Here is a 26,044-nt window from a genome sequence, read left to right as displayed (position 1 = left end):
GGTTACATCTGCAATGAAAGGAAAACGGGATGAAGACAAAAGACTACTTTTTTTGTTTTTGTTTCATGTTATATTTTGTACTCCAAGGAAGCAGTCTCAGAAGTCATGGATTGCTCATTAGAAGTTGCTAGAAAGATTTGAAGCAGAAATGACAATAAAATGAAATGCTTCAGATACAATCATTTTAAAAAGATTGTAAAAGGGACAAAATCATCCATGATTTTATTTCTGGACAGTGAAAAATCTGGAAAAGATGGATTATGGGAAATGTTGCCCCTCATCTGTTCCATATATCAACTAATTTCCTTTTTTGCCATTTTTATTCCTGCTTTATTTTCTTTTTTCTTTGCTTCCTCTCTTCCATGTTTTCCTTCTTCCTGCCTTCCATCTTTGTGCCATTTCATTTTTTTGACATTTCTTCTCAACTTCTTTGTCTCTCTTTGGTCCTTCCTCCATGTTTTTCCTCCTGTCTTTTCTTCCACTCCTGGTGGAACACGTTTATTTATTTTTTTCTCCCATTTCTACATTTAAAGCTGACCACAAAGATTATCCTCAACCACACACAGGATGATCACACCTCCAAAAGCGTTTCCTCCAAATGAATATCTAGGGAATGACTGTAGAACTGCCTGATATAAATTCTAGCAACTTCTAATGAAGATGAATATTCAAGATAAATATTCATTCTTTTTTATTATTACATGGACTGAGTAGGAACCCCATACAAAGATTGCCAATCATGGGATGGTTTGTAACTTTATTTTAAATCTGTTCCAAAGTGGACTGCAGCACCCCCTTGTGGCTGAAGACAATAACAGTCCAGAAAATTAACTTCGCATTCAACACAGTAATTGCAGTATCCCATCTGCAGCTTTAGAAAAGAAACCACAAAAGCCATCAGGAGAGGCTATTATTTATTAGTATTATGTACAATTATTCCATGGTAATTTCCAAATAATCAATGACAAAGTCAAAGTTTGAAAACTGGCTTCTGACACTAGATGTGTTTCTGTATGTTGTAATTTGTCCCTCTTTTCTCCAAGATCATTTGGAATTACCTGATTATCTAATTTTCAGTGTATCTGAGGCACACAGGGAAAACATGAATAAAACAAGTTTAAAAAAAAAAAAAAGCAAAACAGGGGAGCAAAAGTGAACTTAAAAACTAGTGTGTGAGATGTACATAGCTATAAAATGTGACCACATGACCTGAACAGCATGTCAGTGAAGCGTTTATGCACTTATGGGACTCTTCCTTCACGCCGGCGTCGCTGAAGTCGTATGATGCAGAAATGGTACAGAAAGGAATATGAAGCGCGTGTTGAGTTTCATTGTAAACAAAGGCAGAATCATCCGGTGGGCTCTCCTCCAGAAGAGGAGCGGTGTCTCTCAGGAGAACTGTGTGAATTAGGAGTGTTGGATGTGTTTAAAAGGCTTCAGGTAACAGTGAATCTTAAGGGTTTTTTTGTGTGTTTTTTGTCATTCAAGCAGCTGAAGTTTCAGCTGTATTTGGTCACATTTGATATAAACGAGTTTTGTGTGCTGCTGTGCATTTTAGTCAGTAGTGTGTGATGTAGGCATGTGTTCATTTCTTGTATTCAAAGCCTTGTGGAACCAGGGGCTGTGTGGATAAACTCGGACCTACGTTGTTCATAATATGTACAGTAAAATGTTGCAGTTTGGCTGTTAAATCTTAAATACAGCATCGGTGGGAGGAGGAGGAGGAGGAGGGTTAGGGGTGGGGTGCGCGTGTGTGTGTGCAGGGATGCTGGGCGTGCGCGTGGTTCCTGCTGACGTGCGTGGCTCAGTTCCATATCTTAAGGAAGCTGTCCCAGGATCCGGTGCACGCCGCCATGCCGTCATCTGTCACACCCAGACAGCTCACGCGATTGTCATGGCCAGCCAGGACTCCTGTAGGGAGTCACATTTTTTTTTAAAAAAGACACTTGTTAAGATTTTTTATTAATTTTAGTTGTGTAGTAACTACAGAATTAATAACCGGCAAAACATGCCGATAACGGAACCATTTCAGCAAGTTTAAGTGCAATAAAACCAAAAATGTAATTAACTTTTTGACAGTAGTGTAATATTTTATCAACATACTATGAAACAAATCATTTGTAAATCTGTCTTACTGACCTCCACCAGCTACTAACTGCACATCACAGTGATTTCCTCCATAAATTAAATTAAGCAATTACATAACTTGGCAAATAAAACTATAAATTTAAGTTTTATCACACAACTAATTAATTGTCTCTTGGCTCTTGTATAATATAAAAGTGTAATTATATTTTTGTCTCATTCAAGAATAAGATGAGAACTATGCCACCTCTTGCCCCTGTTTGCACAATTGTAGTCCTATTTAAGTAATTTACCATTTTCAAAGCTTTTAATGTTACACAAAAAGCTGTTCGCTTGTTACATTACTTGCATATCATTGCAAGTAATGCAATGTAATGCATCACTTGCATTACATTGCATCTACCCTAAAAAAAACAGTCATTTTTATGTTAAAAATGACTGTTTTATGTTATTATATGTATGATTTTAAACATTGTTTCCAGGTGTTTCCACACAAATATTCCTGAGACTTAATGATAAATGGAAACTGTGACGTAGTTTAAGGTTTTGCAGGTACATGTCACTAAAGCTGCCTCGTTTAATCTGCAGTAATAGCAGCTTTGTGTAAATTTATATTACAGTCATGACACAAATAAAACTTTTACTGTGGCTGCAAAATGTCTTATTGAAAAAAATTGACAAAAATCAAATGTTTAGTTTGAATGTTTGCTCTTATTTTTAAGGAATAATTGTTTTTAAAATCACAACAACTCAGAACTGTGTGCGTTATATAATCTGTCGCCATCTTGCAGAACTAAGACCTTTGCAGGTGTGCAACTTCTTCATGTTGAATGCATCATGCACCCTGTTTCCGTCCACGAGGCTGAATTTTTCACAATAAACTAACTTTTTATAACAAATCTTTCAGAAAAACCAGCCGACGTTTAAGCTGCTACATCAACATTGCGCTGTATCGCACTAACAGCTAATCTGATTTGGGGCCCACCTGCTCTGTCTCCCTTCATGGCGTCCCAAATGTTGCAGTTGAAGTCGTCGTAGCCGGCCAGCAGCAGACGGCCGGAGCGAGAGAAAGCCACGGAGGTGATTCCACAGATGATGTTGTCGTGGCAGTAGATGCTGAGCTCCTGATCTGCACGCAGGTCAAACAACCTGCAGGTGGCGTCATCGGAGCCTGTGGCGAAGGCGCTTCCGTTGGGGAAGAACTGGGAAAAGAAGTGATGGCTAAGAAGCAAACTCTTGCAAAAGCAGCAATAAATAAGCTCCCAAATTTGCCAGGTGCTTTTATAGGAATCTGTTATGTCTGTGTCTCACTTAATCTGATCTGATCGTTTTTAACAAAATGTCTCTGCTGTACGTCTCCTGAAAGCACAGATGCTCAAATACATCACTTTCATTTTTCTTCCACTTCAGATTATTTTCTCCTATGTGTTGAACTAATACACAGAATCTTAATAAAAGAAAGATTGCAGCTGTACCACGACAAAATGTGAAGAGCTTTCAAGAGCGTTTATCACGAGAATCTTCACTGTGATCTGATCTCACTGCGTTTCCTGAACTGTGTCAAACTATAGATCCATACAGGCAGAGAAGGAACAAGAGAACCGGAAGCCGTGTCGTTTTACGTTTGGCTGGCGCACTCACACAACTGGCGTTGATATCCGACTCGTGCCCCGTAAAGGTCTGTCGGCACATGCTGTCCCTGATGTCCCACAGTTTAGCCGAAGCGTCGCAGGCTCCTGAGACGAAGATGCGGAGGTCGGGCGACAGGGACAGACTCATGACGTCACCAGTGTGGCCCGAGAATACCGTGGTCTGCTGACTCGTCTCGATGTCCCACAGCGCGCTGGGGACAAAGAGCAAAAGAGTCTGTCAACAGCGGTTCAGCTCCGGAGGACATGTTTGCACTGCAGGTTCATGGCTTTGACTCGTCAGACTCACCAGGTGGTGTCTCCTGAACTTGTGATGATTTGATTGTCATCAATAAAACGGCAACATGAAAGGTAACCTGGGGTTACGGAGAGAAGAGGGCGTCATCTTTACAGTTCTTTCATTTGAGTCACTAATGCCCTCTTGGAGTAACTGTGGTAGGCCTGCCACTTCTTTTGATGGCTCAATGTTCCAGATTAAACCCAGAATATTCACAGCAAATTGGCAAATTTAGAGGTAAAATTTTCATTTAATCAAGAACTTTGTTTCTGATGAGAAATGAGACAAAAGAAATATCTCAAGAAAAATTAATTTCCTCCCTCCCCAGATTCCCTATCAGAGTGAAATCGAGATCTTGACCGGACCTCGTTAAAGCAGTATCGCTTCCAGCCAAAAGAATCATGTTGGTTAAATATCACTTTAAACATTCTTCTGGCAGGGTAATGAATCAGTTTGGGCTTACTATAGAGGTAAATTTCACCTGTGTGTCCAGGTAGCTCTCTGCTGACCCTCACGTTGCCTTCACGTGTTTTTAAGCAGTAGATGGAGCAGATGTTGTCCAGGCCTCCGCACGCCACGTAGTTCCCAGAGGGGGCATACGCACAGGTCATTACCCAGGAGGAGCGCAGAGGGATGGCGTGTATCTAAGAAGGAAGACGCATCATGTGACGAAATGCAAACTCTCAACATCGCAGAAAGGAATCCGTATGAAGGAGTCACGATGTGTGCAGCCAGATTTATAAAAAATATTTATACCCCTTGAACCTTTTTTTTTAATATCCTCAAAGCAGCAAAAAACCGAAACATAAATTGATATTTATGTAATAGACTAGCACAAAGCAGTAATTGCGTTTTTCAAAAATGTTAGACGTATAAAAATCTTGGAAGTGTGGTTCATTCAGCCCCTTTTAATCGGATACCACTCAATGAAATCCAGTGAGTCACCTATTAGTAAATGAAGTTTTCAACAATCTGGTCTTGTTTAAACTTAGCAACCAGCCAACGAGTAAAACAAGGGGCTCTGGTTGGATGAGACCAAAATTAAACTTTGTGACCTCCATTCAAATCGCTGTAGGAAAACTAACAATGCACATCACTTTGACTCAATTCCTATGGTTAAACACGGTTGAGGTTTTTTTTTAAAGAAAGAAGCTTTCAAAACCATGTAACTAAGTATATATAACTATATATTTTTAGAAAATTTGAAAAAGTGCAAGGGATATGAAAACTACTGCAAACTGTGTAGGCTTAAAAACACTTTTTCTCATTTTGTACGATAGTCTCTTTTCCTTTTTGCGAAATATTCACCCTACCACGTTTCCCCTGTCAAAAAGGAGGTCAGAGGTCAATGGAATAGTGAAAAAGTATGAGAAACGAGCAAAATGTGTCGCAAAACCAATATTTCTTTATGCAAATGTGTCGGACACTGTACGGGAGAGAAAAGCATAAAACTCACAAGGTAACAACACATTTAAGTTTCCACTTATACGAAACAACCCGCAAATCTTTTCCAAGGCCCAAATGTCATCCAGTGCTGCGGTTAGAGGGGAAAATGCATAAAAATCCTCTAACAGCAGGAAATCTCCACTGAAGCAACTGTAAATGTTACATTAGATCATTTGCAATTGTTGTCTGGAAGCTGGGCTGAGTCACTCAACTCAACTTCTCGTCCAGACGGGTTATGACCTCATGAGAGCAGAATTTTTACTGACTTTACCTTGTTAGTGGTGTAGCTGTCCCACACAATCAGTTTCCCGTCCTGAGAGGCACTAACCAGAAGCCTGCAGAAGCAACAGAAAGCAAAGGTTTGGAAATGCAAATCTAGATAAATCCCAGGTACAACCCAGTCTACATGTTGGATCACAACTACCCCAATATTTACTGATGATGACATCCGACCTGCCGTTGTTAAAACCTCCGTGTTTTAATTACCCGTCTTTCTCCCTTGCGCAATGCACATATTCGGGTTTTGCCAATTTTTCATCACAGTTAAATACTTCAGATTATCAAACCAATTTTTTATAAATGACTTGAATAATTGCAAAAAGCAGTTTTTTTCTTTTTAAAATGTTTTTACCCTATCCCAAAACATAACTGCCTCTGTTGTTAAATCATAAATCAACTGCGATGACTATCATAATTTAGCCATATCTGATTACTGCGAGAGTAAGAAGGGAGCGGGAGATCGACAGGCGGATTGGCGCAGCGTCTGCTGTCAAGCGGGCGCTGTACCGGTCCGTCGTGGTGAAGAGAGAGCTGAGCCAAAAAGCGAAGCTCTCGATTTACCGGTCGATCTACGTTCCTACCCTCATCTATGGTCATGAGCTTTGGGTCATGACCGAAAGAACGAGATCGCGGATACAAGCGGCCGAAATGGGTTTTCTCCGTAGGGTGGCTGGGCTCTCCCTTAGAGATAGGGTGAGAAGCTCAGTCATCCGGGAGGGACTCAGAGTAGAGCCGCTGCTCCTTCACATCGAGAGGAGCCAGTTGAGGTGGCTTGGGCATCTGGTCAGGATGCCTCCTGGACGCCTCCCTGGTGAGGTGTTCCGGGCACGTCCCACCGGGAGGAGGCCCCGGGGAAGACCCAGGACACGCTGGAGGGACTATGTCTCTCGGCTGGCCTGGGAACGCCTCGGGATTCCCCCGGAGGAGCTAGAAGAAGTGGCTGGGGAGAGGGAAGTCTGGGCCTCCCTTCTGAAGCTGCTACCCCCGCGACCCGACCTCGGATAAGCGGAAGAAGATGGATGGATGGATGGATGAATGATTACTGCGAGATCCGGACAATCCAAAATAAGCTCAACCGTAAGCCAGCCTTGCAGAATAACACACAATTTTAGGTGATTAGGTGCAAATTTACATCTCAAAAAAAAAGACTCAAAAATGAGAGTTTTGATATTTCCCGGGTCCAGACTACAGAGACGTGCTGTTCAAAAACATCTAGTGTGGCTGAATTGAAGCAATTTTGCAAAGAAAAGAACAACATGCAGAACATGGACAGTATCGGGGTCAAAACTTAGGAGTCCCACTTTGAGTCTGTGGCCCAGTGCATGGCGTAGATCTTGGCCAGGTGTCCACGAAGGGTGCGTCTTGTCCGCATCTGGATCCGGCCAACAGGATCTAAACTAGCAGCCATCTAAATGAGAACACAAGATTTTCATGAGCTTTATTTTGCAGAGTGTTCGGTTTAATTATGTTTGCTCATAAACTCATTACAATATCACATGTTAATAGTTTGTTTGGCAGTGACTGTGGGATCAGTGGGTATAGTTTTCTTGCAGTCTGAACATTGTAGGTTTGTTTCCTCTCGCCACATGTTGAAGGCACTTAGCTCAAGTTGCCTGCGGCTCTGAGTGGCCGGCATGACAAGAAAAGCGGCATATAAATTCAGTCCAGTTACCATTTAGTTGGCCGGTTTTCAGTGCCATTTACCTGGGTGAGTGTTGAATCGCCACAAGCTTTCCTGGCATCCTAATGCGCAGCACACCATCACAGGAGAGGACAAGACAGGACGTCGCATTTTAAGAAAGATAGATTTTTTATCTTAGAGTTGAAGTTCATTGCTTTCAAATCATGACTTACCCTTATCTGGTTCCTCAGCTGCTCGGCCTCCTGACGAAGCTGCTCCAGCTCGCTCATTTTGGATGTTTTCCAAGCTTTGACCTGTTGGTTAGAGAACCATTGTAATTTTATAAAACATTGCCTTAAATACGATCAAGTGTGTTTCAGGGTAGTGACAGCGGATGACCGTTTGCCTATGTCCGCTGAGCTTCCTGTCTGGTGACAGCTGAGGTTGGTTCAAAGCCAGCCTTCCCTTTTCCACCCATAAGAGGAGATAAGCAGATATACTCTGACCGTACATATGATTAAATCCCATCTGGGATATGCATAGTTCAATATTCTCATAATCCGGTAATCCAGTGGTCATCTTAATCAAATATCAAACAATTAGATTTTTAAATAAATTTAAAGCACTTTTTGCACCCAACTTGTGGATATAAATACTTAAATCAAAGCACACACTTTAATCTCTTTGGTTTACTGAAGCCACTGTGAGGAAATCACTTATAATCTGTTTATGATGGCAAAACCATGTCTGATTTAACAGGGGAGAATAATCTGTAATGACTAAGCTACTACTCAGCTGCCAGTTTCATTACCAGGCAACAGATAAATGGTGAACTTTCCCCTTGAAGCACACAGGTCAGTCAGACCTCATGATAATGCTGAGTACCGTCTCCCGCCATAGGAGAGACCCTCCATCAACATACAGTAAATGCCACTTCATCTTTTCAACAACGGTTGCGCTTTTAAACTTTCTAACATTGTCCCTGTCAGAGCCAGCCCAAGGCAAACGCAAACTTATTTGCTGCTTAGGTCCTCCAGGCCAGCAGGGGGCGCTCAGAACGTTTAGCTTCTCACAGAAACGATGTACCTTGAAACTTCCTACTTGTAGCTGCATTTACTACGAATGGATTTAGCTTTAAGTTCACTTTAAATATGTAAAGAAATTGAAAATATTGTAACTTGACAAGGTACAAACTTTGCTCACTGGTAAAAGTTTAAAGTAACTGTGAATAAATTTGTTTATGCATGCTTTCAACCCAAACTAATTAAACCGGCCTCACATTCTCAACTCTTCTGAGTCCGCATTGAAACCCCTCAGAGGTGTGACTTTAGATCCAAATATCAGCTTTATTGGATAAGGAGAGAAGACGAGTTCAGTGTTTTAGGGAAAAGTAAGAATATGACGGTTTTTTTAAATAAATATCATGCAACCTTGGTGTAAGCCTATTAGTAGTTTGTACACAGACGTTAAAAAGTGGCAAAAGCTTCTTCTGGATGAGAGTTTTTCATTTTGTCAAAGAAAAATAGGAAAATTCCTGTCGTCCTTGAAAGTGTCAAACATAGACACTTGGTATCAAGCATGAGGCGACTACTTGATGCTTAGCTGGGTAAATTTGACTTAAACGGAGAAGCATTGTGCCGTTTAGATACCATGAGATCTCGTGGCCCATTTAGAATGTACCACATGAGTATATTTTAGAAATAACATTGTTTACTGTGCTTACTTCCTGCTATTTATTTAATAAATACTGTTACATGAATGTTTCGATGGTCAAGAAAGATCGGTGATGTGTTTGATTTAAGTAAACATGAAACTCGGTTCATAAAATTCAATCAAGTTTGGACTATTTAAAATTGATGTTGTTGTTGCTATGGTTACTGAGGGGCGATGAGCTTCAATCAGAGGCTGCTTATTCATTTTACCAAAGAGCTCAATAAGTAACTGTTTAGGATCAGTTAATTGGCTGAGCTCAATTCACCCTAAAATGTATTTCATGGTACATTCCTGTGTCGTCAGCTGCTGGTAAAACCAGAACAATAAAATGTGACAGGCCATTATTTTTATTTTACTGTATTAATTGGGGTTTTAGAAAAGCTTTGTCAAGTTGTCTGAGACTCCACCCAACAGACTGAATATCTTATTGGCAAGTAGAATGTGTATTTAGGACAGTAAAAAAAAAAAAAGGTACTAAAATATTGCATCCTAAGACATGCATGGACAGGCCTGTCAGAATAAATCAATTAATTGGATGATAAATTAAAGGCAGTGCAATAATTTCCATTTGTATGACGTATTGTTTTTCTCTTTTCTCTCTTTTTCCGCCAAAAACTGGATAATAAAAGTCTTCAGTCTGGTGCTTTGGTCTCAACTAGCCCTTTTTTGGTGGACATTTTTCAGGCTTCATAATTCATCTTATTTGTTGTTTTGTTTATTCATTTTGGATATTTAAAACGTCTTCAATTTCCAGTGCCAAATGTTCATCAGAATTGAAAGTTTATTGTTCTTTAAGAACGCATTCTTGCACTGTTATGCCATTACCATTAGGTTTTTTGACAATTGTCTGAAAACAACATTTCTGTTTATCGCAAAAACTCCTGGGACGATTTATCAGTTATCATGACAGGCTTAGTCATGCATTACTTTCCAGTTATTATCGTAAAGTATTCTGTGTGGAGAGTTTTTCTCAGGCCTTTTTTGTCACAGTTATTTTTTTATTTATTGTTTGCTTTTATGCTCCAACAATTAACCCTAACTAGTCTTACAAATTACATCCACAAATTGCTAAATATTGTTTGTGATCTTTTGCACAGCTGCTAACCCAAAGAGAACTTGGACCGGACTTCTGCTGCACATGCACCAACCAGTCATAACTTTTTAAGACACTTAGAACGTGGTTAGGCCTGCAGATCTGTAAAGTGGCTTAGCGGGTCTGCTGTTGTACTCTGGAAATGCTTTTATTTGGGAAAAATAAAACTCCATTTACTCCATTTGGGTCAGCAGTATCAACATCAGTCTAAGACTCAAGACTCCACATTCTGAACTCCTTTCCGGTTCTTTCAGGACATTATTTTCAGCCATCCAAGTTCTCTTCCAGCTCATGACCGTGCATATGATCACAAACAGTACATAATTTTAAGATTTATCAATGCGGCTTGTATTTAAGGTTAGGTTTAGGCATTGAAGCAAAAGATTTATGAAGTGGGAAAGACAGAGTGGGGTGCCTGAGTGTCACGATGTTTACACCTGAATACTGCTCAAATGAACACTTTTCATGACTAGTATTAGATTTTTTTTTTATTGATGTCAATAGAAAATATTAACACCCAGATGTGACCCGATGGGCTTAAGATACTCAGGTCTGGTCCAACTGGGCCCCAAATATAACATTCTTTAAAGCTCTGGCACCATCTTCCTCCAGCTCTGCTCCACGCTTTACATACATGCAACCATCCAGAGAGCCCAGCACTGCAAGGAAGAGCATTTAGCTATAGTAGACTACATTTCCCTGGAGGGGCCTGCGACCAGATGGATCACACAGCACTAATGGAAGCCAATGGAAGGTGCATCATAGGTCTCAGTCTCCTGGCACAGCTGCTCGTTTAGCCAATGAAGAGAAGAAAGACTTGGGGAGGAGGTGGAAGTGGAGGAGGAACACATCAGAGATCAGGCCTGGCTGACTCCAGCCAGATGCTCTGTGTGCGTGTTAGCTGCTTGTGAGCGTCAACCGGCTGACGGTTCACGGTGGAGCTGCACTGCAGATTCCTCCTGCGCCGATGCATTGCTGAGCAGCACAGAGGAGGCTTTACCTCCCTCGGCTGTCTCGCCCGTGAGACCATGCCGCACACCCAACACAAGATGACAGGGATTCAGAGATCTTGAGGGGACCCCACCCCTCTGGATGCACTGATCTGATGCTGGGCTAGCAGGGTGGTCACATCTGCAGCTGGAGAGCAGAGCAGATCATTTTGACTGCTGCCTGTCTGATGGACCAGATGTAAATGTCTAAGGATGTGTATGCAGCAGCATGCAGATGCAGGCCAGAAATAAAATAAATCTACTGGAAAGAAACAGCCGCTCTTCATGGGGGATGTATCTGGATGCATCAGCACTGCATCTCTCTCTCTCTCTCTTTCTCTATGCAACCTCTCTATGCCTTTTATATCTATCTGAAAACGTCAAACACGAGTCTACCTGCAATCATTTGGCCGTAGCCCATATGTGATCAAAAATAATCTGCCCAGCCATCTTAACGCAGACCAGGCTGCTGACCCACGGCGTTCAATAAAGGGTGGCTACCTGTTAATTCTCCCGATGGGCTTCAAAAAACACTCAGACCGTCGTCTCCGAAATGCCGTGAAGGGTTGAAATACGTGTCTTTTTCACGCATTAAAGATGCAGTTCGAGGACGATCCTTCTTGAAAAAGTTCCGTGTAATCGCGATCAGTGAACAGGAAAACGCAGGAGGGCTCCACACATTTCCATTTCTCTTTTGGTGGAGCTCCAGGAAAACCCCCCCAAAAACCTAGATATAGGAAAGGATCAAATCTGCTGCTGCTTTTTCCCCCCTTTTTCTTTCTTTCTTCTTTTCCCCCTTTCTGCTGACGGCGTCGCACCTTTTCACGTACGGAAGGTTAGGAAAAACATTTTTGTCTAATGTAAGGGGGGAGGAAAAATCAAAAGAACTGGCCCCAGTTTTTCCTTCCTCTGGCCCGCATCAAGGATCGTCCATTAACCGCTGCTCTGCCCGTTTTACTCCGTGTCTTCGTGACGTTATCCCCGTTTCCTTCCTCCCTCTGGTTGCCTCCTCCCTCCCTCTTCCGACACTCTTGCAGGACAGCTGCTCAGACCCGAAGCACCGACGCAAAATCTGCAAACCGCTACCTATGAACAATAAGATGAAAATCCTTGCAGCAGTACATCAATACGTCTTGTAAAGCTGTTTCATGTAGTATTTTTCCTTACAGGAGAAACGAGCAGATCCCTGATATCAATAAGCCTTCCTGACACAAAGACTTGAAGAGAGAGAGAGAGAAAAAAGGGACAATCCACACTATGCATTTTACACATTTAATGTAAATAAAATTTGCACACATTTTATTGTAAAAAAAAAACAACAAAAAAGTGACTCATGAAAGCTTAGCTGTTCATGTACTCATTTGGATATAACCCTTGAGAAAATATTTGCAACATAATTAAATAATAATGACTTTAATAGCTACAATGAAAATTATACATGGTTTCCTAATTCTGACTTGAATTTTGATTTAGCCTCACTCTCGGGTCAACGTTTTGCAGCAACTACAGCTTTTGTCCTTTGCGGGTTTGACTTCTACCAGCTTCATCTGAATTACTGCTGTCCGTTCTTTTCCCCAAAACATCCCAAGTTTAGCCATTCAGTCAGACTGACTGGAGTGACTCTGTGCAGGTCAGTTTTCAAATCTTTCCATGGATTTAGATCTTGACTTTGACTAGATTTAAATCATTCTCACTCATATGTTTGGAGATATTGTCCTGCTGATAATGATGCTGCCACCACCATGTTGTGCTGTGGGGATGGTGTGTTGGTTTCCTACCACAAAAGGTGTTGTGGACATTGTGCTCACATTATATGCCTGCCATGCATTTTTGGTTCCATGATTCCAGCTACATGCTTTGAAAGCACACAAAAGAGCCAAGATCTTTCTGGACTGAACTGCCTGACATAATTGATCTGTAAGAGATGATTCATAGTTTCCCGACTCCCTTGGAATGGGTGAGGATTATTTATGAGACTGTCACGTACTTTTGTGTTGGATGGTGAAGAAGGTAAAAGCACTAAGCGCAAAGTTAGAGAACTGGAGCATCTTAATTTCACCATTGGACGATATCTATCTGCAAACTGTTTATCTTGTAGACATGCCAGATTCTTGCATGTAAATACTTTTTAACTTAATTTCCATATCAGAACAGACGCAGGCTTATATCAAAGTGAGGATTTCACTTGTCTTTCATTCTTATTTTTGACAAACCATTTCATAACAATGTGAACTTGAAAGCTGAACCACATTTATGCTATAGATTTAATCACACTGTTACATAGACAGATGTCATAAATGTAATCAAAATACACTACCTGTGTAGTGTATTGGAAAATTACAGCGTTACTGCATGGCAGATTGTGTTTCATCTGGAAACGAGTCACTTAATCCTAATTGATGCATTGAGTAGTTTCTGATTTCAGCTACTATGCATATCAGAAGAAACATCTTATGGTCACTGAATATTTATGTTTCATATGAATCACATTATTGGCATGTATCAAACAAGGAAAATAAGGAGATTGTTGAATCTACCAAAATTAGGTAAAGAATTTACCACCGCATTCATTGAAAGTGTAGAGGAAAACCGTCAACTTTGCTAAAAGAAATATGGATGGAAAAAAATACTGAGTGATCGTAATCTGCAAAAGTCTAGTCATAAAAACAATGGCAAAATCCATGGCTCTGTTTAACAGTGAAAGTAAGAGCATTCCCACTTATAAAATGTGAAGGGAACTCAAGGGTTTGAGACGACACAGCTGTGTAGCCTGGAGAAAACCAGGGACCGTTCATCCTCAGCGCCTACTGTAGAACTCTGTGGGTCAGAGCTACGATCTGGAGTTGCTCATTTGGTCAGGCAGGTTCAATAATATTGTGTGGCTAAACAGTGAGACCATCTGACTACCTGAATGAATTGAATGACCGGGTTACTCCATCAGTGAATTCTGGCTTCCCTGATGGTTTGCCCATATTCCAAGATGGCCGTGTCAGAATCTATCAGGTTCAAAATGTGCCAGAGTGGCTCAAGGAGTCAATGAGAGCAACTCTGGATGGAAATACATGTAAAAATAACTCCACCGCAAATGAATTCAAAGTCAAATATGACCACAATTAAAGTTGTTTGATTACAGACTGATGTGTAAATGTGATCAAGCTTTTCCCCTGGCAGCCCCAAAATTACAGATTACTAAGTAGATGCTGCTTAGACAACTTTAAAATCTATTGAAACTTAGATTTTCATCTACTGTTTTATTTTTCTTAAGCATGTTTCTTGTTTTCATTTAATCCAATGTTTTATGGGTAGTTTTTTTTGTATTTATGTTTAGTGTCACTTGATTATTCTGTTTGCCTTTTAGTTTAGTGTTGGCAGATTGAGTTTCAGATGGAAACGAGTCGCTTAATCTTAATTGATGCGTTGAGTAGTTTCTGATTTCAGCAACCATGTCAGAAGCAACCATTCTCCTGATATGGTTCGGTGTTTGTATCTCCACGGAACATTCTTGGCTCAAAATGAAGAAAAGTAAAATTATGTATTCAGCTTGACTATGAAGCATTTGGTTGTTTTGAATTTGTGCTATGGACATAAACTTAACTCTGACGTTGGTATTTGGATTTAGGGAATAACTTACATGGTTTTTGATAATGTAATGAGGATCAAAAACAGAACTGAGGAACCCCGTGTCCTCATTTTGAATGAAAGAATTATAGAACATTGAATGTCATTACAACTTTTAAAGTAATTGTTACAAAATAATAAATTTTAAGAAAAGTTTAAATAGTGTTTAGAGGGATCTGTGCATGGTACTGTACAGTGACCTCTTGTGGTGATAAAGAAAATTGCACATTTTGATTAGCAATTGCACTTTACTTAGATCTTGTAGAGCTTGTTGTCCATGTTTTTCTCTTATAATAAACATTCACTATTCTGTGAAATAACCCAGCATCCCCGATCAGCTCCGTTACTGTTGAAGATGCATTAACGGATGTTTCCGAGCCAGCGATGAGCTCACGTTTGACAGGTCTGGTATTAGGGGCGGGGTTATGTCCCACCAGCAGTACCTTGGCTTGTGTTTGAGATGTTTTCGTCCTCCCCTTCTGGATGTCACATGGGGCTCTCTCTGCGCTCCCGTGACTCTTTGTAACAAATAACAGGGGGAACGAGGCGTGACGGGGCAGATGTGTTGTTATTGGGCAGCACATTTCCCACAACATCCAGCTGTCCCGGAGGTAACTCCGAGCTCCTTCCTTTCACCGGCCTGCCGCGGTCGCATTTTGCCCGCCGGAGCGTCACCGCAACGCCGCCGAGCAGCGCGCGCACACACCGGCATCAGCGGCGGAGCCCCGAAATAAATAAGGAGCTAACAGGCCGGAAGTGGATGAAGCTGAGCGGTAAGCCTGCTTGGACGTTTATTTTCTGAGACGCCTCCGGATGTTTCAGGGTGCAAACATCCAGGATGTTGTTATCTGACTGGGAAACTGTCCCATTCGGTCGTTCTTCCTGGCGTGGAATTTGGTAACTTCCTGACCTTCACTACTGAAGCGTAAACAAAACGTCAAGTGTTTTCTTTGCATCTTTTCGCCCTCTTAAAATGCGTTAACTTATTATTATTATTATTATTATTATTATTATTATTATTATTATTATTGCTGCAGTCGCTCCACCTTCACGCAACGTCTTATACGTGACGGAAGCGTTGGTTTGTTTTGGTAAGTTGAAGTGGAGCTCGCTGAGGTGCAGAGGGCCTTCAGATAGATGTGGTCTGTCTGCAGCTGCATCATAAGCTCAGTGCGTCACTAACAGCCTCCTGCGGAGCATGCAACCCAGCAACATCACACTACGGGGAAGGAAACGCAAAAAAGACCTGTCTGCGTATAACTTCCCCTTTGAAACGACACTTTAAGGTCATAGTGAGGCGGAGAGCCTCTGTAAACCTTCGAGTTATTAATTCACGAACAGCACAGAAAACTAAATGTAAATTGATAAAGATCACTGCATGAGAAGCTCTGGTATTGGCATTGTGAAACCACGCAGTTATTTATGGCGTCCCTTTGTGGAAACCTTAAATAAACTCATCTTTCATTAGAGGAACCAAGTGTAACACTGAAGATGTAGAATCAAACTTTGGATTGAGTCCATTTATTAACGGGGAAAACGATGAGAAATAATTGCGTTAACAAAGTTACTAGTTCTGCTGTCTATACTTTGTCTAAAGCCCATTTGAGCAGCATCTATGTTTCTCCTTTAACATTCCCAAAGGCTGGAACATTTGGAGAGAAAGGGAGATCCTTGACCATTCATCTAAGCATGATCTCTCAAAATCAGTCCTGGGTTCTGTCTAATGTTCTCTTTTCTTCAGCTAATTCCACAGTTTCTTTTCTTTTGTAGGGTTTAGTTCTGGAGACATAGGTGCTTGTGGAAGAAGAGAAATGTTCTGTCTGTATGTTTTGGGTTTTTATCCTGCTGAAATAACCACTTCTGAACCATTTTTTAGTCTTTTTTTTATGGACTTTTTGGTTGTTGGATTGAGGCAAATTCTATTTTATTTAGTTTGAAAAACAGTTTTTTTTTTTTTTCAATATATCTATTCTAGACGTAATGAAGTGATAAAGATGGTGTCTCGGTTGTTGCAAAAGCAAGCAGGAAGACTGTTATCAGAGAGATTACATCCTCTTCACGACCGGCTCTGCTTGTCCCATCATGTGACTCCTTTAGCTGAGCAACTCATTGAGCATTTCATCTCATGATAAAGAGTAACCTTCAGAAACAAACGAGCGAGTTAAAGGACAGCCGAGGCGTGGCGCTCTGCTGAAATGATCTCTTTCTGGTTTAAGCTGCATGTGAAAAGAAGCAAGCTGCTACGAATCAGATGACTGCGAATACCAACCTCAAGTGCGAGCGGGAGACTTTATGAAGGAGCGTGACATGAAAGCTTCACAGGTTCTCCTTTGGGGCCTCTGAAGGGCGATACGCAATATCTTGTGCAACAATTTTGCTTTAAATTTCAAATTGTGAAAACCTGTGAGGATATTTTAAACACTGGAGTATAGTGACTATAATGAGCAGAGCTCTTCAAAAGAGGAACTGCTGTGAAAAACATTTCTACTGGACAAAGGAATCTAGTAACTTAAGGTGTTTATTTCAACACAGAGCAAACGACATCTCATAAAACAGTAAAGCATCATTGTAATGCTACTGCTGTTAGTTTATCACCAGCTATTAGACTATGCAAAACCATGCTGTTGTAAATTAAATTAGTGCATACTGTACGGTGAATGAATTACTAAAGTAATCCTACATCTTTTAAGGCTTTTATGTTTTATCATGCTCCAAACGGCAGTAACCATGGATTTTATTTGGATTTTATGAAATAAATCAACACCAAGTAATGAGTGAATGAATGTGAGTAAGAAGGGAACAATGCATGGGTTGCAGGTCTTTGTTTTTGCAACAAAAAAAAAAGAGAAAAAGAAAGAAGAACTATCTTTTGATGCAGCTGTAGGTCTTTTGGAGAGTGTCTCAAGCAGCTTCACATATCTGGGGAGTAGAAAGTGACGTTTTTGCCCATTCTTCTTTGCAAAATAGCTCAGTTTCAGTCAAACTGCATGGAGTTTGTCTAAAAAAAATTACATTTAACATCATATGTGCAAACATGATGCACTAATATATTAGCACTACAAAATCTGTGATTTGATTCAAAAACAATCGAAATCCTGGAGGGACAGCTATTGATTCATAATTTACCAGTTTAATGGGTTTTATCAATACATTCTGGTGCAACCAGATTTTTGATATGGCCCAAGATGAAACTGAGTTCGACACCCCGGATTTACATGGAGACCAAAAATGGGTTGTGTGAAATGCAAGTCTCACAAAACCCTGAACACACGATTCCCACTGTTAACCATGGTGATGGCTGCATCATGCTGTGGAAATGCTTTTTTTCAGCAGGAATGAGGAAGCTATAAAGCTGGATAAAGCTAAATCAAAAACAAGAGAATGTGAGGCACATCACAATCATACACTAGTTCCCAAAGATTTTCTGGGCCTCCCTATCGATTACGATAAAATCCCCTCCCCAAAAAAGAAAAAGAAAAAAAATCAACTGGGCCCACACATCGGTCAACCAGACATAAACCTATACACATATTTTTGTTTTCAAACGCCACTGAAGTTTATTTCATACTTCAGGTTGCAACAAAACACACTACAAACCATCTTTACAGTGAAACACTTCAACTGTTTTTATTTTTTGCATTCATCCATACCGCTTCCCTTGCCCCTACAATGGCACTGTGCCCCCATAGGGGGCACGCCCCACACTTTGGCAACTAGTGCAGGACACACTGCACTAGTGTGTGTCCTCTGTCAGATGGAACACAAACAAAATACACCGAGGCTTGTAGTTGTAATGTGATTATTTTTGCAAGCCATTGTAGAGAACCTTTCATCTCCAGATGAGTATATTTATTCTATATGCTAATAAAAAGCAACATGTACCAAAGTCTAAACTGCTCCACTTAAAGACTTTTAGTCATATACTGTTTTAATTTTGTCCGATTACTTGTGTTTTCTTTTCTGAATCTTGTTTATGTTTTTCTTTTCGTTGCATGGCAGCATTTTATTTTTCTTTTATTAAACGTATTTTGAGACTCAACAATGAACATTGTTCACTGACTGTGATTTTCTGATGTCCTGCAGCCCATGAAGAGATTCCCATCGCAGACTCATGTCTGTTTTTAATGCTGTGTCTCCTCAGGGCACAATGATCACAGCTGTTTGGTATTTATCCATCTGACTTCCCCGCAGATATATTTTTTTGCACTCAGAATCTTTTAATGTTGCTAGTTGCAGTATCTCTTCAACTGATTGTTAAAGTAATCTGTTTTTGGCCAGAGAACTTAATTAGTGATGTTTCACCTGGTGTACTTTAACATAACACAAAGTGCCTCACAAATGTATTTATATAGCTAACATTTTCATATTGTAACCAGAAACTTCAATGTTTTTATGGATATTTTACAGTTTTTCAGGGTAAGCTGGTTTTTATCAAAATTTTCAGTTTCAGAATCGTTTGATTTAAGTCCATTTGAAGCACTACAATGCGTTTTATTCATTCTCTTGCAGCCATGCCAACCGAACGCTCCCCTCTCATCACCTCGGGGGTCTGCGGGCTGACCCTGACCGCAGCGACATGCGGCGCGGCGTCGGACTCCCCCCAGGACTCCAGCTCTGGGAAAGCAGCTCAGGACCCGCGCAGACTGAACACCTTCTTTGGTGTGATGGTGCCGACCATCCTCTCCATGTTCAGCATCATATTGTTTCTGAGGACAGGTGTGTGGCGCAGGTTCAAAAATAATTTAGAGAAGTGGGAAAAAGAAGCGAGTTCAGTTTAGTTTTGCTGTTTGTAAAGCATTTTGGGCTCTGCTCAGTCATGGTGACTCAGAGCGATGTGACCTCCGTTTTGCAGGGTTTGTGGTGGGTCATGCGGGGTTGCTGCAGGGTCTTTTAATGCTAGTCGTCGCCTACACCATCATATCTCTCACAGTACTGTCAATCTGTGCCATTTCCACTAACGGAGCCATTCAGGGCGGTGGAGCATATTGTATCCTTACCAGATGTGAACAGATTGTGGGTCTTTAATTATTCCTATTAATAATTTGTCCCACTTTTATACTTACTACCGCTTACAAATAAACGATCCTTAATAAAATGATTTTAGACATGATCAGCCGCTCTTTGGGACCCGAGTTTGGTGGAAGCATCGGTTTGATGTTCTTTCTTGCCAAAGTGTTTGCGTGCGGCGAGTACGTCCTGGGTCTCGTGGAGGCCGTCCTCGATGTTTTCGGAGCAGATCCTGGTATGTCGCGTCCACGCTTAAAATCCCACACCTACTTTTGATAATCATCAGACTACCTGGTTTAAGGCCCGTTATTTTATTTATTTCAGAGTCATCTGTATCCAGAGGGCTGCGGGTTCTCCCTCAGGGCTACTGGTACACGGTTCTGTACTCCTCTGTGGTGCTCCTGCTCTGTCTCCTCGTGTGCCTGGTGGGCGCCCACATTTACTCCCGCACGGCCTTCGCCATCCTGCTGGTGGTCACCGTGTCACTGCTGTCCGTCTTCATCAGCTCTGTGGCAGTCAAGCCGAGAGACTTTGTCATCACCCACGTGGGGCCCGGCAACCAGACGGTCCGCTACAACGCCAGCTACACGGGTTTCAGCGCCACCACCCTGAGGAACAATCTAGGCTGTGAGTCAGGATTATGGACAGTGCTGATGCTTGTGAAGAAGAAGAGTGAATAGCGCAGCTTTTCTTTGGGTTTTGACTTTTCTTTAAATGTTTTTCTGTGCAGCCGGTTACTCTTTGGACTACAGCACCAACTCCGTCATGTCATTTGCCACCGTGTTTGCTGTTATGTTTACCAGCTGCACTGGGATCATGGCTGGAGCCAACATGTCAGGTTACAAATTCATTATTTTATGTTTCTAATGTCAATCACAGTGTATCGGCTAATTTTTGCATTAAGGATATTAAAGTAAACTTGCTTTCATTTGGCAAATAATGAAAAACAAGCTTTGCTTTTGCAAGTCTCTGCATAAACATGTTGATAGATCTTTGCTGTTTCTCAACCTGAAGGTGAGCTGAAGACTCCAAGTATTTCCATCCCTAAAGGCACCATCATCGCTGTCTTCTACACCTTCACCGTCTACGTCCTCCTCTTCATCTTGGTCAGCGCCACATGCGACAGGTGCCACAGCTGTCATACCTGACAATGCAACCTACCAGCTTCAGTTATGTTAAACAGAAAGATCATGCATGTTTTATTCTGTTTTAGGACCCTCTTGATTCAAGACTACGGCTTCCTGCAGCGAATTAACATCTGGTCGCCGCTTGTCACTATTGGGATTTACTGTGCCTCTCTGTCAGCTGCGATGTGCGCCATGATCGGAGCGTCCCGCATTCTCCACGCTCTTGCTCTGGATCATCTCTTTGGTAAGTCATAGGATTTTTTTTTTTTCCTTTTTTGAACACGGCCCCTTTCCTGTATGTGAGGGTTGATGTTTTCTTCTCAGGGTTGCCGTTGGCCCCGGCAACGGTCACATCTAACTCTGGGAACCCGTGGGTTGCGGTGCTGTACACCTGGGGTCTGGCACAGGTCAGTACTGCCGTTTAAATTTAGATTTTGAAAAATGTTTTCATTTTTTCATTTGGTCATTTTCAGATCTGGATAAATATTGAAAAGATAATAATAATGTAGAGAAATAGCTGTACTTCTAGACTTTATTATCTCATTGTCTGAATGTGTCATTCCTACCTTTTTGATATTTTTTTTCTTCCTTTCTGCATTGTCTCCTTCACTTCTTCCTTATCTTATATTTCTTTTCATTCTGTTCTTCTTCTGGTCTTTCTTTCCTTCTTTCCTCACCTATCTTGTTCTGTCATTTTTCTTTTGTCCAAACCGTCCCTTCTCTTCTCCTTCATTCCTTCCCTTTTTTGTTTTTGCAGGCTGTATGATAAAAGCCTTAAGTAATAGTATGTCTCTTTTTAATACAATGACTGCAAAGAACTGCGAACTCTAGAAAATGTAGAATTTCTACATGGAAAACTGCAGCAGCTCTGCAAACAACAGGTTCTCAAACTCAACCCGTTTCTGTGTTTCCATGTTTCTGTCAGTGTGTGGTGTTTGCAGGGCACCTGAATGCTGTGGCGAGTCTCGTGACAGTCTTCTACCTACTTGCTTACGCTGCTGTAGATCTGGCCTGTCTGGCTCTTGAATGGGCATCTGCACCAAACTTCAGGTAAAAATATAATTTCCTATCAAAGACTCTTCTCATGTACTTTTGCTTCCTTGATTCCAGACTGTCTGGATCCAGTTTTCAGGGTTTCTTCGCGTTTCCTCCTTGTGTTTTAACAGACCAACCTTTCAGCTCTTCTCGTGGCACACCTGCCTGCTGGGGATCCTCAGCTGCTTGGTCATGATGTTTGTCATCAACCCCGTGTATTCTTCAGGCAGCATCGTCCTGCTGCTACTGCTGCTGCTTTTCCTCCACTACAGGTCACCCACAAGCAGCTGGGGCTACATCAGCCAGGCTCTCATTTTTCACCAGGTATCTGGACACAACATATGCAGAACTCGGGCATGTTCCCCTCCATAACTGTGTCATTTCTGTTTTGTCACTGATGTGTGTGTAGGTGCGGAAGTATCTGTTAATGCTGGATGTGAGGAAAGACCATGTGAAGTTCTGGAGGCCCCAAGTCCTGCTGATGGTGTCCAACCCGCGCTCCTCCTGCCAGCTTATTCTGTTTGTGAACCAGCTGAAGAAGGGCGGGCTGTACGTGTTGGGGCATGTGCAGCTGGGAGATCTGGGTAATTATCCGTTTTTGATCTGTAATGTCCTCTTCATAGATCTCACCGTGTTTACCCCTGAAATTACCACCATGTTGTGATTCCCTGTTTAGATGATCTTGTTTTTCAAAAATGTAATTCTTTCACTCCCACCTTGTTGTACTTTAAGAATGAAATTGTGTCTGTCATTGGAGGGAGGGTATTTAGTTGTATAGTTTCATCTCCCTTGAACCTTTTGAAATTTTGTCTTCAATATCACACGTTGTAATGGATTTTACAGGAATTTTACCTGCTGGACCAACTCAATAAATCCACAGTTGACACTTCTCTGAGTCAACTCTCAACACAGTTCTATGGTTTTCAAAAAAAACCAAACCCCTCATGTGTTAAGCTCATACTGAGATTAAGTATTGACTCAATACTTAATTGAGTCAACTTAATACTTAATTGTATTGGATATCCAGACAACTATCCAATTTGTATGGATATTTTGAGACAAATATCCAGACAAATTGGATATTTGTCTGAACTTTGACTGGGCCATTTCGAACACATAAAAATGCATTGATCTAATCCATAACATTGCTGTTCTGGCTGTATGTTCAGAGTGTCTACTGGGGAAAGGCAGAGCGCCTCCTTCAACATGTGTGTGTCCTCTACATTGTTTTTTGGAAACCTTTCCATCAAACTATCTTTTTCCTTCCACTTGGTGTCAGTTTATCTCCTAAAATCTCCACAAAATACATTCTTGTGTTTGTAATGTGACAAAATATTAACAATGTAAAAATGTATGAATACTTTTGCTAAGCACGCCCAGTGGGTGGATTAGTCATGTGCCCAGAAGTATGCCTCTGCTGTTATACATCAGCATGTGATAGTTTTGTCATTCATTCTAATGCAACAGATCCGGTTTAGCAAGACGTGGTGAGGCTGTAGGTGTCCGTAAGTTTACATACACTGCAATAGGCAGCAGTCTCCTGTTGGGTCTGCCCTTTTCCCCAGTGCTGCTGTTGGCATGGAAAATATCAACAAAGGTTTTCTCTGAAGCGTACTGGCACCTGAGTGTTGGTCATGTGAATATTCAGTCATCTCTGATCTCAGCCTAAATGGGTCATTGTTTTTATCTCCATGAACTCCAGGAAAATGCATTAGATGACAACAAGATGAAGTAATAGAAATAATGCATTTTTAAGTCTAGTTTTGTTTTCTGTTTTTTTTTGTTTTTTTTGCTGTATTTCCAGTTTTTCGTGAGTATGCCCCCTGGTGCTGTAGAAAATACATTACAACCCTATTGCTATCATAACGGTTACCTTTATTGATGCAAAGTAAAAAATCTTTTGAAATTCATTAAGACTATTCTATTTTTACACAATATTTATTAGTTATGTTAATTAGTGGAGATCTTTTTCTGATTTCATCATAAACTAAACACAAGACTTCCAACAGTTCTGCTGATAGCAAATCAGTTTTATTGTATTGCTTAAGATTTCATCATTACTCCAAATAAATTGACAAAGATCACAAACCTATTAGTCCTCAAGGTGCTAAATATGGAATAGAATAATACTTAAAGTGTGGTTATTTTCAATGACGTCAAATAAACCTGGGAATTAGCATATTCTAGCAAAGTCTGACCATGCCACTCAACATATTATATTTTAATATATCTGTATAGCAAACTTAATTCCCTTTAATGGTAATAATTTTTGTTAATTAGGGTCAAGCTGTAATAAATGCTTTGTATTTCAGACTCCCTGCCATCAGACCCTGTCCAGACCCAGTACAACTTCTGGCTGAGTCTGGTTGATAAACTAGGTGTGAAGGCCTTTGTAGACCTCACTCTGTCTCCTTCAGTCAGACAGGGAACACAGCATCTGCTGCGCATCACAGGACTTGGTAAACGTTTCACCACCTTCTGTCTACACGGATTATCTCCATTGTTTTGTCTGCATGTGCCAAGTCTGATTTTTGCCCATCTTTCTCCCAGGTGGTATGAAGCCCAACACTCTGATTCTGGGTTTCTATGACAGCTGCACTCCGGATGATTTCTTCCTGCAGGACTCTGCCTTCTGCCATTCATCTGTGGGAGAAAGCAGTGAGGGGGAATATAATTTTGGGGTGGACCTGCCTTCGCTGCAAGCCCATTTCCCTCCTGTCCGACATGTCGAGAGCCCCCGGTGGCTGTCGCCGGACGAGTACGTCGGCATTATTTCCGACGCCATTAAAATGAAGAAAAACGTGTGTCTCGGCAGATACTTCTTCCAGCTGCAGGGAGAAGGCAAAGATAGCAAAGTGGACGGGTCTGAGCGGACGATAGACGTGTGGCCTCTCAACCTGCTCCAGCCGGGCAACCAGGACTACCAGGATGTGTGCAGTCTGTTCCTGCTGCAGATGGCCTGCGTGCTCAACATGTCTAGCAAGTGGCGTCATGCAAGAATGAGGATCTTCTTGAATGTGGAGACGGGCTCCTCTGACCAGGGCTGGGTGGTCAATGAAGAGACGTTTCGGGAGCTGCTGAGGAAGCTGAGGATCAGGGCGTCCATCAAGATTGTGCCGTGGGACTCCGTGGTGCAGCACTATGCCCTGCCAGAGGGGGAGCGCTGCGAAGAGCCGACGCCAGGTTTATCCGACGACTTCCTGTCTGCAGTGAACCGCATGTTGATGGAGCACAGCTCTCAGGCTGCCGTGCGATTCCTGTATTTACCTCGGCCCCCTGCTTGTCGAAACCAGTCACAGCACTTCTTGACTCAGCTGGAAGCGGTGACCAGAGGTTTAGGGCCTACGCTGTTGATTCACGGGGTCACCCCGGTCACGTACACTGACCTCTGAGCACGTTTCGCCTCATTTGATGATGTAAATATCACAAAGTCTTAGTTCTCTGTTTACTTAAATCTAAGTAGTACCAATTCTGCATATTTAAGAATGTTATTCTGCAGTATTTATATGTTTTACCACCTGATTTTTTTTTTCTTTGCTTAGAACAAGTCCACATTCAAGTAGCACTTGAAGTTTAATAGGAAACATTCCTACTTTATATACTTGAAGTGGCTTTGTGCTTAAGCCAGCATATTTGTGGTCATAATTTTTCTTGATAGAACTTCTTTGCAAAACTGTGTCTCCAACGGACCGACAAGAGAAATAAACATGTTAAAACACAGTTTATGTTTATATTTTTTTCTCTGTGAAGCCAGAAATGTTGTCTTGAAGACTGTGTTAAATGTCTAAATGGAGAAACTAATTATTACACTTTAATGTCTTTTTTTTCACAAACAAACTGTCTTCAAACTTTTAAGCTTCTCATTGTCTCTTCTGAGCTTTTAAACCTTCAGTTTATTCCAGAAGTATATAATTTGGTTATTGGTCGGTTCTTTCTTCCAGCTTTGTTTTCTTGGATGTGTGTTTGGGGTCATTCTCTCCTTCCTCCACTGCAGTTATAGATTGTCCTCTTAACCTTTATGCATTCCCTACTAATTGATTAAACCTTCATTTAATACACATTTTTCATTCCTTCCAATTAATTTACAGATTTTTATGTTACTGCC

General features: G+C 41.3%; 2 protein-coding genes across 2 annotated transcripts; one reads left to right on the top strand and one right to left on the bottom strand.

Annotated features, from left to right (window-relative positions):
- Positions 1 to 897: 897 nt before the first annotated feature.
- On the bottom strand, positions 898 to 12,344 carry gnb2 (guanine nucleotide binding protein (G protein), beta polypeptide 2). Its single transcript, XM_028031780.1, has 10 exons — positions 11,654 to 12,344; positions 7,591 to 7,671; positions 7,441 to 7,479; positions 7,038 to 7,144; positions 5,729 to 5,792; positions 4,493 to 4,655; positions 4,024 to 4,090; positions 3,727 to 3,928; positions 3,071 to 3,287; positions 898 to 1,911 (listed from the first exon to the last, which is right to left on the bottom strand). Exons 2-10 carry the CDS (start codon positions 7,645 to 7,647, stop codon positions 1,805 to 1,807), a joined length of 1,023 nt encoding a protein of 340 aa, XP_027887581.1. The 5' UTR covers positions 7,648 to 7,671; positions 11,654 to 12,344; the 3' UTR covers positions 898 to 1,804.
- A 2,909-nt stretch (positions 12,345 to 15,253) lies between these two features.
- On the top strand, positions 15,254 to 25,997 carry slc12a9 (solute carrier family 12 member 9). Its single transcript, XM_028031903.1, has 14 exons — positions 15,254 to 15,543; positions 19,280 to 19,486; positions 19,623 to 19,757; positions 19,875 to 20,012; positions 20,102 to 20,404; positions 20,508 to 20,615; positions 20,792 to 20,903; positions 20,991 to 21,148; positions 21,229 to 21,311; positions 21,830 to 21,954; positions 22,071 to 22,263; positions 22,349 to 22,523; positions 24,252 to 24,398; positions 24,490 to 25,997. The coding sequence occupies exons 1-14, from the start codon at positions 15,531 to 15,533 to the stop codon at positions 25,329 to 25,331; spliced, it is 2,739 nt and encodes a 912-aa protein (XP_027887704.1). The 5' UTR covers positions 15,254 to 15,530; the 3' UTR covers positions 25,332 to 25,997.
- Positions 25,998 to 26,044: the final 47 nt, after the last annotated feature.

Source organism: Xiphophorus couchianus, chromosome 11, assembly GCF_001444195.1.
Source record: "Xiphophorus couchianus chromosome 11, X_couchianus-1.0, whole genome shotgun sequence".
In the NCBI taxonomy this organism is placed as follows: Eukaryota; Metazoa; Chordata; class Actinopteri; order Cyprinodontiformes; family Poeciliidae; genus Xiphophorus; species Xiphophorus couchianus.
This window is presented reverse-complemented; position numbering and strand designations above follow the sequence as displayed.

Coding starts and splice junctions, on each gene's coding strand:
- gnb2 (XM_028031780.1), bottom strand. CDS start 7,647: ATGAGCGAGCTGGAGCAGCTTCGTCAGGAGGCCGAGCAGCTGAGGAAC. Junction 4,091..4,492: donor AGAGCTACCTGGACACACAG/GTGAAATTTACC, acceptor CCGTAACCCCAG/GTTACCTTTCATGTTGCCGT. Junction 1,912..3,070: donor CATGAAGGGAGACAGAGCAG/GTGGGCCCCAAA, acceptor GACTCCCTACAG/GAGTCCTGGCTGGCCATGAC.
- slc12a9 (XM_028031903.1), top strand. Junction 21,312..21,829: donor ACACCTGGGGTCTGGCACAG/GTCAGTACTGCC, acceptor TGTTTCTGTCAG/TGTGTGGTGTTTGCAGGGCA. Junction 22,264..22,348: donor AGGCTCTCATTTTTCACCAG/GTATCTGGACAC, acceptor ATGTGTGTGTAG/GTGCGGAAGTATCTGTTAAT.